This window comes from Vipera ursinii (assembly GCF_947247035.1).
Source record: "Vipera ursinii genome assembly, chromosome: 9".
Classification (NCBI taxonomy): domain Eukaryota; kingdom Metazoa; phylum Chordata; class Lepidosauria; order Squamata; family Viperidae; genus Vipera; species Vipera ursinii.
This window is the reverse complement of record NC_139523.1, coordinates 7,401,521-7,420,816: the sequence shown is the minus strand read 5'-3', so window position 1 is coordinate 7,420,816 and position 19,296 is coordinate 7,401,521. Positions and strand designations below refer to the sequence as shown.

General features: G+C 36.8%; 1 protein-coding gene across 1 annotated transcript in view; it reads right to left on the bottom strand.

Annotated features, from left to right (window-relative positions):
- Window positions 1-13,581, bottom strand: part of LOC310644795 (uncharacterized protein C1orf94) — a gene marked incomplete at both ends in the record, with an annotated part of 37,452 nt that extends 23,871 nt beyond the window's left edge. Inside the window, one exon of the mRNA XM_083370103.1 lies at window positions 13,301-13,581. Coding sequence (XP_083226229.1) covers window positions 13,301-13,581 — 281 coding nt within the window. The remainder of the gene's footprint in view (window positions 1-13,300) is intronic.
- Between the last annotated feature and the right edge of the window lie 5,715 nt (window positions 13,582-19,296).

Here is a 19,296-nt window from a genome sequence, read left to right as displayed (position 1 = left end):
GGGAGAGAAGCTGCAGAATATCTGTTTCTAGCTGGCTTTGTGGGATGAAGTAACTGAAGAAACATTCAGGTGGAGCCTTTCTACACAGAGGTTTCCTCCTCCTCCTCCTCCTCTCTGGTCTAAAACAAATGTTTCCTTTATGCGATGAGGTCACTGCTAAAGGGAAGATCCACCGTCCCTTTGGAAGGTTCTTTGGGCCAACCTGAATGTTCTTCTTGAATGAGCATTGCAACTCAAACTCTATGAGATGCAGAACTATTTTTTTTGCTGGTTGTTATTAACTGTTGCTTGTTATTGTGGGATATGTTTGACAGATGTAAGAAGATGAGAAATAAAGGTTCACTTGGAAGCAAACCTATATAGTAACTTGTTGAGGGAGACACAATGGGAGGATGCAACCTGACTATAGCATGGAAAGAGGAGAAGCTTCCTTTTCATGAAAATTAGACTTTATCCAGAAAAGTCTAGATTACAACGAAGAATGATAGATGACCTAAGTTAAAGATCCTGTTTTCAACCAGGAGAATTCTGGGACTTCATCTATTTCCCAGAATTTAATCCTGGATATAAGTGCTAACCTGGTATGTAGAATTTAACTATATTTTAACTGTATTTTATCTTGATTGGGATTTCTACTTTTATTCTTTTAAAGATATTTATTTATTAAGATTTTAATGCTGAAAGCTGCCCAGAGTCATTGGCTAAGAGATTGGCAGCAAATAAATAAATACATTAAATAATCAAATCCTAGCTAAGAGGAAAAAATGGGAATCAATCTTTCCTAATCTGTCCATTGACATACCACACGATGCAGTGGGCATTTGCTGCTAAGTTTGGGTAGCTGCAGAAGTGTAAGGATACTATTAGTAGTCTGCTTTGCTGCACTACCTTAGACATATTGATAGATGAGCTATATTGGAAACTAAACGGGGGAATGCAATCCTTTTAATTCTCTGGTACGTCCTGGGTGTTTTGTTTTGTTTTGTTTTTTGTTACCATTTTGTGGTGTGGGAGCCATCTCAGTTATTCATATTGCCAAAAGTATTGAGTAGGCAGAAAGCTGAGCATGCAGTAAATTCCATAATAAGACTCTTGTGCTTCTTCAAAGGTTGTTCCGAGTTGTTTGTAGGTTTACACTTTACTATACTTTGTAGCTCTATACTTTATAATAATATAATAATAATAAGTTGGAAGGGACCTTGGAGGTCATCTAGTCCAACCCCCTGCTCAGGCAGGAAACCCTATACATTTCAGACAAATGGCTGTCCCATCTCTTCTTAAAATCTTCCAGTGTTGGAGCATTCACCGCCTCTGGAGGCAGGTTGTTCCACTGGTTAATTGTTCTAACTGTCAGGAAGTTTCTCCTTAGTTCTAGGTTGCTTCTCTCCTTGACTAGTTTCCATCCATTGCTTCTTGTCCTGCTTTCAGGTGCTTTGGAGAATAGCTTGACTCCCTCTTCTTTGTGGCAGCCCCTGAGATATTGGAACACTGCTATCATGTCACCCCTCACCCTTCTCTTCATTAAACTACACATACCCAATTCCAGCAACCGTTCCCTATATGTTTTAGCCTCCAGTCCCCCAATCATTTTTGTTGATCTTCTCTGTACCCTTTCTAGAGCAGGGGTGTCAAACTCAATTTTATTGAGGGCTGCATCAGCATTGCGGTTGCCCTCAGGGAGCCGGGTGGGTATGGCCAGGGTGGGTGTGGCCTACTGGGTGGGCGTGGCTAGAGTGTGTATGGCCTACTGGGTAGGCATGGCCAGCTCTACACCATTCACATCAAGGGTGCCTATGGGGGCCTGGGCAGGAGTGGGACAGATCTGAGGGTCTCTCGCAGAAGGAGGGTCTCTGGGCCAGGGCCAAGGCAGTGGGGGCCGTTCCCTCACTGTTTCCATGATGGCTTCGCGGGCCACATGAAACCACTTCACAGGCTGGATCCGGCCCCCGGAGTCTGTGTTTGACATGTCTGTTCTAGAGTCTCGACATCTTTTTTACATCGTGGTGACCAAAACTGGATGCGGTATTCCAGGTGTGGCCTTACCAAGGCATTGTAAAGTGGTATTAGTACTTCACGCGATCTTGATTCTATCCCTCTGTTAATTCAGCCTAGCACTGTGTTTGCTTTTTTGGCAGCTGCAGCACACTGCTGGCTCATATTTAAGTGATTGTCCACTAGGACTCCGTGATCTCTCTCACAGTTACTACTATTGAGCAAGGTACCACCTATACTATACCTGTGCATTTGATTTATCCTGACTAAATGTAGAATCTTACTTTTTCACAATTGAATTTCATTTTGTTAGATAGTGCCCAGTGTTCGAGTCTGTCCAGATCCTCCTGTATCTTAAGCCTATCTTCTGGAGTATTGGCTATTCCTGCCAGCTTGGTGTCATCTGCAAATTTGATGAGTTCCCCATCTATCCCCTCATCCAAATTGTTGATGAAGATGTTGAAGAGCACTGGGCCCAGAACGGAGCCCTGGGGCACCCCACTACAGACTTCCTTCCATGTAGATGCAGTTCCATTGAGGACCACACGCTGAGTACGGCCTGTCAGCCAGCTACGAATCCATCGGGTGGTGATGCTATCTAACCCACATTTTTCTATCTTATCACGTAGTAGGTTGTGATCTACTTTATCAAATGTCTTACTGAAGTCCAAGTAAATTATATCTACAGCATTCCTGTGGTCCACTAGTTTTGTCACTTGGTCAAAGAATGCAATAAGATTTGTCTGGCATGATCTGTTTTTGACAAACACATGTTGGCTTTTAGTGATAACTATGTTTGCATCAAGGTGTTCGCTGATTTGTTGTTTGATTATCTTTTCCAGAATCTTTCCAGGTATTGAGGTCAGGCTGATAGGTCTGAAGTTTCCTGGATCTATTTTTCCCTTTTTTTGAATATGGGAACTACATCAGCTCTCTTCCAGTCATCTGGTAGTTCCCTACTTTGCCAGACCAATGAAGTGTATAGTTTATACATATTCAGGGAAAGCTTTTGAAGCAGTTGTGCAAGTGTGTCAAATATTATAACATTTTTCATTCATGCTAAAAGGTTTTGCTGAGCAACTTCTTCGCACAGATCCTGAATTACATGTGTCCTGAACTATCTTTCTCTGACTTAATATGAGTTCCACAAACTAGCCAGATTTTTCTTGAAATTGCGAACAAATATTTAAAGTTAGATATTTTTTTACTTCATTCAGACCTGATGAAGATGAAAAATGAACTACCATGCTGTCCATATCTTGAAGGGGGTAAAAAAGAAAAAAAAGAAATCCCAGTTATCATCCAGTGAGGCATGAGATTAAATTTCATTGAACAAAATGAAAAGGATTCTTACTTTCTCATTTTATAATTTTCTGACCTTAGAAGCACAAGTATACATTGTAGATGCCCTCAATTCATTATGGTTCCTCTAAATCAAGATCAAGGTCCTACCCCACACTTTCCTGCCGAATATAGAATGTGTCCCTTCAATTTATCATCTGTAGTAGCATTTAGGGCCAAGATTACACCTTGTGTATACCATGATCTGGTGGCCTGTAATTATTTCAACATATTGACTTATGCAAATGATCTGCTTCAAGTTCAATTTGAAAGGACTTTGGAATCTGTTTAACAAATAAAGATTCGTTTTCTTAGCTCAAGGTATTTTCTGTTGCTTAGTGTGAGGGTTTTCTTTTTTCTTTTAAATTCTCATAGTTACAAAGGGATAAAATTTTAGAAATGCATTCATCTATTTCTGTGCTAAGGTGATATTTCATTACATTAAGGTTAAAATGTCCTATCATTTAACATTAGGAATCTTTTCTGGTTGCATTTTTCCCTCACCTCACTGGTTCTAAAAGTAATGTTTTCTTCATGGGTCAGTGTATTGTGGGAACAGTCATGGATGATAAGCCAGGAGCCTCAATCTGAAATCATCAGAAATGCCACATGAAGATTAGTTCATTAATCTGAGGAGTGGAATGCTGAAGCCATTTTGTACATTGATAGAAATGTCTCCAGCAAGTTGAAAGCAAAGAATATCACAGCATGCCATTAAACATAAATGTATTCAATATTTTTTAAAAACCCATTTATTGTGAAACAGATATTTCACTTTGGCCACAAAGTTGACAGCAATTTTTATTACCTGGAAATATTTGGTTTTATTACTATGTTTATATGTAATGATATATTTTAGGAAACCTATTCCACTAAGAACTGCCCAAATCTTATTTTTTTCTTTTTTTTCTCTCTCTCCTTGCTGAGCAGATCTTCCTTCCTTCCTTCCTTCCTTCCTTCCTTCCTTCCTTCCTTCCTTCCTTCCTTCCTTCCTTCCTTCCTTTCTTTGACAATGATGCTGCTTGGTATAAGAGGCTATGAGAACTGCATGGCCACCTGACTAAAACCTGAGAAATCAGCCAAGCTAGGTCTAGATGAGGCATTAGGCACTTGTGCCATGATGTTCTTCTCCCTGGAGTACTTCCTTTCCTGTTTTTCTATGTGATGTTTCATGTGTTAGCCTTACAGAACAATTTAATAATAGAATAATATTATAAATATGAAACGGTGTAGGGTTTCCTGCCTGAGCAGGGGGTTGGACTAGAAGACCTCAAAGGTCCCTTCCAAAAACAACAACAACAATAATAACAACCATCATCATCATCATCATCTAGACATAGTAGATCACTACATATACCTTGGCCAATGGATCTCAATGGAAAGTGATACAATAAAGGAAATTGAATGGAACGTTAAATGTGGTTGGCAGGCATTTGGCAAGCTAAATGTAATTTTCAAGAACAAACTCCCCCGATGCCTGAAGAGAAAAGTTTTCGATCAGTGTGAACTACCTGCTTTAACATATGCCAGTGAAACATGGACACTAGCCTCACAATCTATACAAAAGCTATGAGTGGTACGAAGAGCTATGGAAAGATATATGCTCAGTATTACAAGACAAGATAGACCCGCACATGAATTAGAAAACAAATGAAAGTATATGATATAATCAAGAGAGTCAAAAGAATTGAAGTGGAAATGAGCTGGTCACAGAGCAAGAAGAACTGATGGCAGGTAGACTGAGGCAGTCATAGAATGGATTTCACTTGATAAAAAGTATCCAGGAAAGAGACCTAAAACAAGATGGATTGACGACATCAGCGAGTATTGCGGGCCCAATTGGCAAAAGAAAGCTCAGGACCGTATTGGTTGGAAACATGCAGAAGAGGCCTTCATCCTGCGGTGGATAGGCAATGATTAAAATGATGAATAATAGCGTAATAATATAATAGCTGCTCCAAATATTGTTGCTTGCAAAAGGAAATTACTTGGTAGAGTTTGAGGCCCCTATGCTAATCCTGTGATGTATTTGTTTTGAGCATAGTGTGTTCCATGAACACAGAAATTCTCTTCATCTAAATTGGTTTTAGAATTCATTATATTGTATTAACTCATTCAAAGATTAAAATAGGATGTTCAGAGACACAGGGTTAGAGACAGGCTGTGCAAAAATTCAGTTCAAAATTTCACTTAGAAAATGATTGAGGTGAATCTACATATTGAGTTAACTCAGGCTGAATTATGAAACTGAATCAAAGTTTTTTTCTGTCACCCCAATGACTCAATGGGTGTTTTGTTGATCTAAAGGTAAAAGATAAATGACATGCAATTTATTCCCTGCAATGGGATGTCTGCATGATTAATACTAACTTTATGCCTCTTGATCCTGATCCCTTTGTCTCATCAGTTGGATCAACAGTGATGGATTTTGATAGGGTAGGGGCAGCCCCCTTCCCTTGGATTGTGTTTTCTTCTTTGCTTTAACCAGTATAGCCTTGGGCCAGTAACAAGAGCTGAAAAGTTCAAATAAAAGTTCAAATAAGCATTGACAAATGCTTCCACTATTTTTATTTTCCCCCAAAAGTTTCAGCAAGGGACAGTTTGAAATCTGATGAGAAGATGAAGGCTGTAGCCTTAATGATCAATTAAGGCAGAGAAATAAATGAGTAATTTTCTACAGGAAATTAAAAACCGATAAATATTAGTTTTTCATGGGGAAAACTCTTCCTTAATGGTATCTTGAATGAAAAGACCCCTGGAAGGTATTTCCTTGGAATTTCTTTCTTTAGATTTAAATGATGAAAAGAAAGTGTAAAAAGATTACAAGGGGCTGGAAACAGAGGAGTGTGCAAGATATGCCATTCATTTGATATGCATTTGCCTTTTGTTTCTAAACAAGTGCAAGGAGCTCATATTCTGATATTACAGATCTCTGTGGAATTTTCTTCTTTCAAATATTTTTAAATCAAAATGTCTTCAAACTGATGGGGGAGAAAAGGAGAATTCTGTAGCAAAACTTTTTCTAAGATATTTGTGCTTGGAGTTTTTTTTTAAGATGGGGCAGAATCAGGGAAGAATATAGGATTAGAAATTTTTTAGCTACAAAACTATAATTTTTACTTGTTTCTGTTTCAAAATAAGACAAACTATATTGCACTTTTAGGTAATTGCACTGCCTTTTTCTTCTAAGTACAGTTGGGAAAAAACCTTGAAGGGTGAAAAAAGAGTGAAAAAGGCTGCACATTAACTAATAGTGTAGATTGCTGAAGTGGTTTGAACAATTTATTTCTATTGTAGTACAATTAAGTGACAAGCAATGGACAATTTTTGAAATTTAAATTAGTTTTCAATCTAGAATGAAAATTGGAATTTGGGGTTGGCAACAAGTTTAGTATTGGAGCTACCTGAAACTTGGGCTGAGAATTATCTGATGAGGTACATCCTAACTTCTGGACCAGTTTTTAGGATTCTCCAAACCTATCCACTGCCATTAGGTATATTCAAGTAATTTTCCATCATTTGATGTCATACCAGAATTACATAGTCTTGGTTAATGCTTTGAATTGTACCACCAAATGCAAGACTGCCACAAACTCTACCATGGGGTATCTTCACAGTCTTAGTAAGTGTAGGCAAGCTTTTAGAAACATATTCTTCCCTTTGCACTGTTTATTGTCAGAAACTTTGTCTTAGTGGCTCTAGGAAGGTAGAAACTCTTGCCCATATCTTCCCTATTTTGTGATATTCCGAGGCATGCTTTGATCTTCCCCCTTATTCCCAAATTTGAGGACCAGATAAATTGTAGATACATTATCTTTTACAGGATTTTTCAGTTACATTTCAAGTTGCAAAACATTTTAACAAGCCATACAGTTCTGCAAAACTTACTCTTGGATATGTTGCCTTATTGTTACATAATACTTTTGGGAAATGGGTTTTCAGTAGCAATTTCTTTTCTTTATTTGTAATACTGATCCATGTAATAAAGGAGAAATAATATCACATCAGTGTTCCAGAGCAAGTAGAAAAGTGAGCATCAACAAATGTTTTATAAATCTAAGAGAGTGCAATACTTTTCCTCCTGCCATTGTCCAGCACATTTTAGACCCTTCATTTTTTACCAAAAGTAAATCAACAGAGGGATATTATAATAACAATTACATATACTATTCAGGGGTTGAATTTTCATCTTGAAATATTTCAACTTTGAAACAGCTGTTTCAATTCTTTCGGATTCAAAACAAAATGCATCTTGACCTCAAAACAAAGCAAATCATTTTGAAATAATGCTTAGTTATTTCAAATGGCATCATTCTGAATGTCCCAGTCATAAAAAAAAATAAATCTCAAAATAGGTCATTTTAACCCTGAACTGGCATTTTTAAATGACCTGAAAACTGTATATTCTGAAACTTGAGTTTGGGCTTAGAAGTCAGTCAGCTTCCATTACTGAGAATGGACCTGAATCTGGGTTTCCCCATTTCTAGTCTATTACTTTATCACTATTCAACACGAGCTCTCTTTGGACTATTCTGATGTTTCCTGATTTGTGAATAATATAATAATAATATAATATAATATAATATAATATAATATAATATAATATAATATAATATAATATAATATAATATAATATAATATAATATATAATATAATATAATATAATATAATATAATATAATATAATATAATATAATATAATATTATATAATATAATAATATAATATAATATTATATAATATAATAATATAATATAATATAATATAATATAATATAATATAATATAATATAATATAATATAATTATATGTAGCATTTTGTCTATTGAAATAATAACTGTATATTGAGTATGCAAAGTGTTATAAGAAGAACAACTGATTTTAGATTTTAAAATCATGTCTGTTGTGTTCATAAATAACTCAAGGCAGAAGCATACATATTTCTCCTTCCTCCTCCTGTTTTCCCCAAAACAACAATCCTGTGATGGAATGGGACAACTTGCTGCAGCCAACTCATCTTGGCCAACTTGGCACGGCCATCTCATGGCAGACAACTTGCTGTGAGACAACTCATTTTTGGACAACACACCACAGGACAATTCCATATGGGATAACTCAACATGATAAATATTATCTACCACTGTTTTTGAACATTATTTATATTGACAAAAATGGAAATAAGGTAGAAGAAACAGTGGTGAATAACATTTGTTGCTTTGAGTTATCCTGCATGGATTGTCCTGCAGTGAGTTGTTCAACGGTGAGTTGGCTATGGTGAGATGGCTACAGTGAGATGGCTGTGCCAGGTTGGCTATGGAAAAATGACTATGGCAAGTTAACAGCAGTGAGAAAGCCATGACAAGTTGGGAATGGCAAGTTGTCCTTTGAACTGAGTTGGACTAGGAGGGTCTGCCCCAAAGTCACCGAACTAGCTTTCATGTCTATAACAGGACTAAAGCTCACCATCTACTGGTGTTTGGCCCAAAGTCACCCAGCTGGCTTTCATGCCTAAGGCAGGACTGGAACTCATGGTCTTCTGTGATTGGCCAAAGTCACCCAAGTAGAATAGAACTCACAACTGCCTCACATATGGTAAATTTTTAGCACTGCATTTTCTGCTTTTATGACTACAGTAGTAGCTCTGCAAAACAGAAATATTTCCCATTTTGACCTGGAGATGGCAGGAATTGGATTGAGGAACTTGTACAAAGAACATAGATCCTCTTCCCCTAAGCTGTAAATGTTTCATACTTCACTTGCATTATTGCTTATTGCATTCATATTTTATCATTCCTCCAATGTATTAGGAATAACATGCATACTCCTGGCCTCTAGAGAATTAAGTAGATTCACTGAAGGCAGATGGCTATGATTTCATTTTGCTAAACAGCTCCATACTTTTTGAATTATTCAGGTCTGCTTTTAGATAAGCTGATGGCAGCTGTTGCCAAAAGAGAAGCATCTCTAATCATTAGGGTTAGGGGGAAAAATGTTTGGGTCACTTTTCAATATAAATGTTAGACTTCCTGAGCTAATGTACAAAGTGGAATGCAAATGTCTTCATTTTTCACACTTCTCCAAATTCTGTCGTGCAATGCTTTCATTAAAAAAAAACCACATATAAAGTGCACACATTATGGGAAAGGTCTGTGAAAGTCCAGTATTAAAAGCAAATTGCTTGGAAAAATAATGTGCATATTAGAGAAGAACTTATTCAAGAATGCATTTTCATGAAGACTTTTTAAAAAAATACAAACTGATGCGGAAAGAACATATTCAGACATTGTCCCAAAGGTGCTTTTTTTTCCAAAAGGCAACTGGACTTTCTTGTTTTTGGTTTTGGTTTTTTGAAAATCTTTCGCTTCTCATCCAACAAGCTTCTTCAGTTCAAACTGAATGATAGGGAATGAATGAAAAAATTTCTTGTGTGAGAAGCAAATATGCAAATATGCATGTGTTTCTATGTAATGCAGAATGTTGATAAACAGAGTAACACAAACACCATTTAAAATTGATTATACATATTTTAATCATGGTGTTACCACAATCTAAACATATTTATCTAATCTATATCAGTGGCTAAAATGAACAGCTTAAATATGAAGAGGAAAATTCAATATAGTTTTCTTGCTGTTTTGGGTGGGAAAAAAAAAATTCTTCACTTTAATGATCATCAGTATTTCCACGTTGCTTTTCAGATCAAGGGAAGTCTCAAAAACATTTGTAAATATATTTGGACAGATTTTATCAATTTGCATACTTATATATTAGAATATATGTATTGTTGCACCCTGTTCTTCTTAATAAACTGCCTAATCAATGCAGTTCCCTAATGCTTAGAAGATCATATTCAGGGATAGATAAATGTATTTTGCATCATAAAAATCTGGAAATCGTTAAAGGGAAGCTACAATTTATTTCACATATAGACTTAGAAAGAATTTGATAAATTCTTTATACCAAAACAATATTAAACTCTCCCCAAATTCTAGCTTATTTGTGCCCGGGTAAAACAGCAAGTTCTACATTTGCCTACCCCAAGACTAGATTAGTTATTTTGGCATTAAGGCAGAAGATCTGATGGGATGTTTCCTCCTCCTAGATAGTAAAAATGTACAGCAGAAATGATTTAACAATTCATTGCCCAATCAATTGTCCAAGGCAGTTGACTGATTCTACTGAAGTGTACACCACACATATACGTTATCTGAGCAACACTATTAGCGTTCAACATCCTGTTCAGCAGGATAACTCCACATCTTTCTGTTTAATGGTCACTTACAAATTATTCATACTTTTTTTTTTTTGCTTTATGACTGTTCTCAAAGATATCTATTTTATTGGAATTTTGACAAAATTTCTTGCCTGTCTCCTCAGATATTCCTTATAATGCTCCTCTATAAGTTTCATTCATTTTCCTCTATGAAAGACTTGTTTTGCTTCTTTTTTAATTTAAGACCTGTACTGATGCATCCTCTAGCTGCTTGCATAATCTCAGACATGGATTTATGTCAACATGAGGCTGTAAACTGCTGTGAAAGCATTTGCAAGTTGGGTAGAATGTCCATTACATTAGAAGAATCACATTTGTAATTCTTTTTTAATCTTGTTCATTGTGCTTTTTGATCCTTTCCATTAACTGCATTAATTCCATTAAGACATTGCTTTTCTATGATTCCAGAGGAAAATTAAATCAAAATTATCAAACAATCTGAATTGGATACACACACTCACTTGTGCACAGATCCCCCCAGAGTGTCAGGAAAAACTTCCAAAGTTGGGGAGATAAATTATCTACTACCCATTTGATTGTTTGGTGTTCGGTTTTGTTCATTTGTGTGTTTTGGTAGAGGGATTGCAAAAGCTATTTGACTACTAAAAATGAAAGATATATGAGATACTTCTCTTTTAAACAAGAAACCATTCTTGGTATACCAGAATTGCCTATAAATTAGGTGGCCTATTTGTTTTCTCTAGATTTTCTTGAGTGGTTTTTAATGTTATTTTTATTTTATTCATTATAAAAGCATTCTCCCACTTTCCATTAAAAGTAATCCCCAAATGACATACAATACAACAGAACCAATAAAATGGTAAAAAAAAATATCACACTACTTAAAGCCTAAAAAATAGCATCATAAAAGCAAGAGCAATATACTAAATGACCAAGAAACATAAGTTCAACCAATAGCTTGGTCAGATAAATAGCTTTACAGCTGACGCTAAAAGCTAAGAAGATTCCACATCAAGTGTAACTGAACAGGGAGACTATTTTACAGTTGGGGCACTTTTATCGAAATTATTCTCTATTTAGGTGTGAATGTTTATGCATTTGATAACAAAGTATTTCTTCTGGGTGGGCAGGCAAGAGAAAAAGTGATTGTGAAATATTCAGGTTCCAAGCTATGTATTCTGATTTTTTATATTCAGTGTTTATGATTATTGTAAAACTTCCTTAAAAAGGTTTACCTGCATCCTATTTTTTCCCCTAAATGAAATAATAGTATTGGATTGTTTACAATTAGGTATTTTTTTATTCCACCATTATTATTTTTAAAGAAGTCAGGGAGGCAAACATAGCTAATAATCTTTCCTTCTCCTATTTTTCTCCACAACAACCCTGTGAGGTGAGTTTATTTTTATTTATTTATTTATTATTGGGACTTATATGCCGCCCTATCTCCTGAAGGACCCAGGGCGGCTAACAACAATAACATACAATAAATACAGAAGTTAAGACAAAATTAAAATTAAAGGCCTCTGTACAATAAATTAAAATTAAAATAAATTAAAAGTTAGAGTTAAAAATTGAAAACATAATTAAAATCCCTGTCAGTCCAGGTCAGCCAGGTGGAAAAGGAGTGTTTTGAGGCCGTGGCGAAAGGACCGGAGATTTTGGGCCACCCGAAGCTCAGGGGGGAGCTGGTTCCACAGGGCTGGCACTCCCACAGAGAAGGCCCTCCCCCTGGGGGTCGCCAGCCGACATTGTCTAGCCGACAGTACCCTGAGGAGGCCTTCTCTGTGTGAGCGTACTGGGTGATGGGAATTCGTTCCCGGCAGCAGATGGTCCTGCAAGTATCCTGGGCCTAAGCCATGTAGGGCTTTAAAGGTAAGTACCAGCACCTTAAATCTCACCCGGAGGGCAACCGGTAACCAATGCAGCTCACGTAGGAGGGGTGTAATATGGGAGTATCGGGATGCTCCCATCACTACCCGTGCAGCCACACTCTGCACCAGCTGGAGCCTCCGGGTGGTCTTCAAGGGCAGCCCCATGTAGAGAGCATTGCAGTAACTATACGGGAGGTAACGAGTGCGTGGGTGACTGTGTGTAGGGCATCTCGGTCCAGAAAGGGGCGCAACTGGCGTACCAGGTGAATCTGGGCAAAGTTGGGCTATAGGGAATGACTGGTCCAAAGTCATGCAAACAACTTTCATATTTAAGATAGGACTAGAACTCGCAGCTCCCTGGTTATTGATTCAAAGTTACCCAGACAGCTTTCTTATCTATGGCAGAATTAGAACTCACTGTCTCATTATTGGCTTAAAGTTACCTAGCCAGTATTCATGCCTAGAGTTGGACTGCAACACCATCTCCTGATATCAAACCAGGTTCCTTAACCACTAGACCAAACTAGCTCTACAATAGGTATTCTGAATTACATTCACCATGACTGTTTATTTATCATTCAGTTTAGTCATTCTTTGAAGGGTCCATAAGTTGAGGCTCCAGGGATTATTACTCAACTGTCTATCACAACTATTGTGGACACACCAAGTGAAATCCTTTCAGGCCCCCAATGGCTCTAAATGTTTAGGGTTTTATAAAAAAATATGCCTCTTTTTCCCAACTCAGTCATTGTATGAGATCTCTAGTTAGGTAAATCTTCTACAGGACAATATCTTTGGAAAGAAGTCTATTCTCATTTTATTAAAAAAAAGCATTTTTTTAAAAAATAACAAAAACACTCACTCTTTTTGAGAACTGTTGTGAGTACTACTGCTGTCTTCTTGTAGTAGAGCCTCTGAAGAGGTGATAGGGTGACAGCTAACCTGCAGAAGAGGTGATGAAGATTTGGGCTGTAGTTCCTCAGGGAGACCTTGGACTCTCTTCCAGATCTCATGGCAAGCTTTATCCAAACTGTCCTGGGGAGTGTTGTGGTGGATCCAGATATGTCTTGGGAATGGGCCTAGAGGGAAAGGGCCTTTGGGGTTGACTGCTGAACACTGAATATTGCTCCTACTTGTCAGCATTTCACTTTGAACATCAAGAAGCAGGAAGAAATTTTTTACAAAATAGGAGAGTGGGCCATAAACTTTTTCTGTTGTGTGTACATGTTCGTTAATATAGTGTGACTTTTTTCAGATGGCCTAGAATGGAATGCATAGCAACAAACCTGGGTAGCCAAGTAACCATGGAATACTTGTAGGAAGCCAACTGATCAGGACAGCAACTGTATTTAGTCATCTTGAGCCACAAAGATCTAGTAAAAAGGGGAAGGTGATATTATGTTGTCTCTGAAGAAGCATAAAATACATATAGAGGCTGAAACTAGGTTTACTTCCTACAGCTATATATATCTAGAGCAGGGGTGTCAAACTGCTGGCCCGTGGGCCGGATGCATCATCTGGAAGCCGCACCCACCCCATTGCCTTTAATGGCAAAACCGTCCTGATACATTGTGCAATGTCACGTGACATCACAAGTTTGACATGTCTGATCTAGAACATCTACTTGCAATCAAAGGTATTTTTTTCCTTTTTTGGTTTTCCTTTTGATGGTTTCCAAATAAAAAAAAATATTAGATGCCTACTATATACTCAGAGAAATGATCCATCAAATTAGTCTTGACTATTCTTATTTACTATTACTGTTCATCTACACTCTGCAGTTAGAAATAAATAGAAGAAAGTCAGGGTTGAGGACTAGAGTGTTTGCTATGTACAGATGTAAACAAATATTAAAAAAAGAAAAAAATGAAAGGGATGGATGTGAGTTTATTGATGACTTTTTTGGTGATGAGTTAAGCCAAACTCTTCATGAAGATATTCTGAGAAGAAAAGTGGAACCAACAAAATCTATTTTTCAGCGGCTTTCAAGGGGCAGTGGTCATTTCTTTAAAATGACCACCATAGTTGTGCCTTTAAGCAAAGATGGAGTGAAATCCAGATTGACAAATTACAAGTAGCTTAGTAAGGCATCATGCTCCAGAAGACCAGACAGGTCACATTATTCAAGTTCATCCAACTTCCTAGTTACAGGTCTTGAAATAGGAAGACAGCAACTCAAGGCATGAAAACAATAATTTTGTATGCTTATTTAAAAAAAAACAAAAATATATGCTCTTTAATGAAGTTCATATTCAATTGTATTTGGAAGTACCCTCTTTGCAATTCTGCCTTTAATGATGATGATAACTTTATTGTCACTTTGAATGTACACCAATCGGCATACATCAAAATGAAATTTCGTTGCATACAGCTCTCAAAGGGTCACCACCTCCGATATATACTCCTTGTTCGTGGCCCGCTCAAATTTCACATTGTCCATTTTAGTCTCTAGGGAATGAATGATGGCAAACAGGACAGATGGAAATGGGGCTCCATGTGGATTAGCCCTCAAGTTAGCTTGTATTCTGACAACCTCGCCTTCTTTCCTTTTTCTGATGCTGACTCTTCCACCCTTTCCTTTAAGAGGCCTTGCTTCTTTTCGCCCCTGGAGCACGCTGCCACCTCCACCAACTCCTCCTAAAGCCTCTCTCTCTTCCTCTGGGCCTGCCAACAGCCTCATCCAGTTCCTTCACTCCATAAGCTCCAGGTCCTCTCCTCCTCTGCCTCCTCTGGAAACAGCCCTGATTTGCAATACAATCCATCACTGGGCCAGCAGTCAGATCTTGCTGCTGGTAGAACAAATTCAAACAGCGCCAACGACTTTTAACAGTCTCACCAACAGTTCCAAAACAACTAGAAACTTGCCAGGCCAGCAAAGATTGTCGGTCGTATGTCATATGTTACCTTAGTTCCACCATGTTGCTCAAACACATTAAAATCTTCCTGATCATGTGGCCTATAGCCCTTACTATCCCTCCCAAAACTATTCGCCTTCAAGAGCCAATGCAGCCGCAGCCATTCCAGGCGCTGCCATCTTAGAACATGTTTAGATTTTTTTTGTTCAGAATATACTGTTTTGTTCAGGATACACTACTCCCTAATTAGTCAACTATTTTTTTAAACAAATATCAAACTATTTTAAATTAAATGCTTAGGGTGGGGCCTCTCTATCAAAGATGGCATACATAGCCATCAATATTGTGTGGCTTTATGTGTCAGAGAAGAATCTGACTTCAAAACTAGAGTTTTTATGAGAAACAAATTATGTCAAGTGAGCTAACCTAGGTTCTTATTTGTAACAATTCAGAATTAAGTCCCATTTGTCTTGACATTCTATCTATCTATCTATCTATCTATCTATCTATCTATCTATCTATCTATCTATCTATCTATCTATCTATTTGTGATTTCAAGCCAGTGTTGACTCTTGACAACTCCCTGAACAAGTCCCTGTAGTTTTCTTGGCAAGATTTTCATAAGTAGCTTGGTTCCTAGGGCTGAGAAAGACTGACCCAAGGCTTTATGTATAAAACAAAACTAGAGCTCACAGTCTTCTGGTTTCCAGCCCAGTGCCTTAACCCAGGGGTCCCCAACTCCTGGTCTATAGACCAGCACCAGTCCATGGCATGCCATGGTCCATACAAACAAGTGAAGCCCCATCCACAGGATGCAGGCAGCACACAAAACCATGCCCCCTGGCCTACAAAAAAACCTCTCTCCATGGAAATGGTCCCTGGTGCCCAAAAGGTTGAGGACCTCTGCCTTAACTACTACACCAAACTGTTTTTCATAAATATATAACATGCATATATAATGGTTACTCTTAATAGCAATTCAGACCAAACAAAGATCAAATCTGCATATCATACTAAGCATAATGCTTTAAAACAGGTGACTCCAACAATCCATTGTGGTTTAATATGGTCTGTGTGAACCTAGGCAATATAATATGCAACCAATAACAATACTTACAAATCATGGTTTCATGCAGCTTTTAAATCCAGCTACAGGCTACAGAACAGTAAGTTCTATTGATTTCAAGAGGACTTAAATAAATTTACAATGGATAACAATTTACAATTTGTTATTTTTATTTGTACTCATCTCATGCAGGGAAAGCTATTCACAGGACTCAAGTAATTTTAATTGGTAAAATTGAACCTCAAGCAGAGGAGGGAAATGTCATATTGTTCCCAACTTAAAAGCATAAAAGTTTGGACACATTCCTGGGCAACTGTGTTCCTCCATTTATTTGTCCCTGTTTTGACTGTAGGTGGCAATGCAGAGCAATATTATTTTTTTGTTTTTTGTTGTTTTTTGTTTGTTTTTGGACAATGTCATGAAAAGTGGACTTATACAAGCCAGACTTTTAAAGCTTCTGTATTATGTGACATATGTTTACACTGATAAGAGAATAATATTTGTGGTTCCATTTTCTTTTCATTTTGCACACACACACTTATTTTTAAATAAATAAATAAACTAGTTCACGCTTTAAGGATTAGCAATTGCTCAAAAAAAATTGTTACACATCTAAAGTTCTAAATATTATATGAAACAATCCTAACTCCCATCGTTCACAGAGGGGGAATGATGCAGAAAACCGGGGTGGGTGGGAATGATCTTATTGAAAATAAGTCTTCAAAACTAAAGACAAAAAAATGAGAGGAAATGGTTATTAAATTCCATCCCAAAAGACAGCACTAAATATGGGTGATTTTATCAGATTCTTATGAGTGATTAGTCTAAACAGGAAGCTATTAAAGGCAGAATTGCAAAGAGGGTACTTTCAAATACTATTGAATAGGAACTTTACTAAAGAACATATGTTTTTGTTTTTTTTTAAATAAGCATTATAGAAAGATATTAGCTGAAGAGCAAGTCATTGCCAGACAATACAACAATGTTGTTTCTGTTGAATTTCTGTACAGTTCTCAGCATGTTATGAAAATCCTACAGCTTGACAGTTTTAAAAGAATCCACACAAAGAGAAAAATGAAGTTGCCGGTCTTACATAGGTTTAGCTTTTTAATAAAATGTTTATTCCTACTTCTTGGGTTCTTTGAATGAAGAAGTAAAAGATAAAACTAACACACACGTTTTCTCTTGAAAATGTTAAACCACATAAGATTGGTGGGATGATAGACAAAATCTCATTTACCTCCTTATTCTTCTCTGAAATGGCAAAACTCTCTGGAATTGATCTTCCTAGTGGTCATATTTTTTCTTTCTCCAAGATGTCTCGATTAGCTGTTGTGATGTAGTATTGTTGAGGTGGGGGTGGGGGCTTCTGGAAAACAAATGGCTGTAGAGGGAAACATCTTCAGTGGCAGGGAAGGGGCAGCTGGCATGGGCACTGCAGGCAGGATGTTCACTCACCTTCAGCACCCTCCCCAACCCTCTGGGGCTCTGTCTGCCATTTTGGTTGCTGAAAGCGCCAGCACTCTGCCTCAGAAGAGGAGTAAAAGGAAAGAGGCGGACGAGTGGGTGGGGCCTTAACTAGGACTTAATTTGAGGGTAGGGCTTATGAAGAAAAATAGAAAAGAAAAAAAAGATATATAAAACAAGTGGGTTCCAATATACTTCACAGCAGTTATAAATATAGATATATCTTAACAGTGCTTTTTTTGTAAAAGAAAAAGGTGCCGGAACTCACACATGTCATACAACCCGCCTTGCCTACCCTACAAGGTTCCATCCAAAAAAGGTGCCGGAACTCCGTTCTGGGCGTTCTATGAGAAAAAAAGCCCTGTATTTTAACCTCTCTCTCCAAAATTACATCTTATTGTTCTTATTCCTATAATCTATCCTGTCTAATCATCAAAACCATAAATCACAAGTTCATTTTTTTTCATTTTTATGGTAAAAGTCCATAAGAGACTTCCAAACGTAAAAAGATCTTTTCTCCAATCACAGAAGTCAATTTATCCACTTCAGTCAGCCAACTTCAACTATTTCTCTATACGGGTAGTCTTGATTTTTTCCATCTTTGTGCACACAGCAATCTTGCTATAGTAATCATATGCTGAAATAAACTTCGATGGCTTTTTTTCTGACTATTTATCTATTCATCCTAAAAGGAAATGTTCTGGCTTGAATTCCATATTGATCTCTAAAATCCTCTGTATCAGTGTATATATTTAAATATTTTTTTTTTACCTTTTGTACATGTCCCCCAAACATGATTAATTGTCCCTTCATGTTGTTCATCCATTTGCAATGTCTTTTATATGTTCTAGTTAATGGTATCATGTACCAATGATACATTATTTTATAAAAAATCTTTTTGAGATAATATGACAATTAAATTTCAACTCTTTCAGCCATATATTTGTGTATTTTCACATACATGTTCATCATCAATACAAAATTATGTTTCAAATTCTGATTTACTATACCCTAGTCATTTTATTTTATTCATTTAAATCTTTCAAAAAACTGTAAATGAAAGAATGATTGACAGCTATATACTTCTATTAATTATTCCCTTGGTTTGATTTTAAATTCCCCTTGATAAATGATTGAAATTACCTATTAGAAAATTATTTTTATCTATTTTTCTCTTTTATAATATGCTTTTTGAGCTGAGATCCATAAAGGAATTTTCAGGCACAACCAGGTTTTATATCAATTTCATATTCTCAATATGGCACTTCTAATATCCAGATTGATTTTAACTTACAAATATCATAAATATCCACCTTAGTTATTTATCTTCTAACTGTAAATTTTGTTTCTCAGTAACATACATTATTTCATTCAGACCAAATGAGAAGCAAAATCCAATTCTGAATCTGGTAAACCCAATCCTTCTCTTTTGTTTGCATATGGTAACATTTAATATTGAACTTTGTTTTT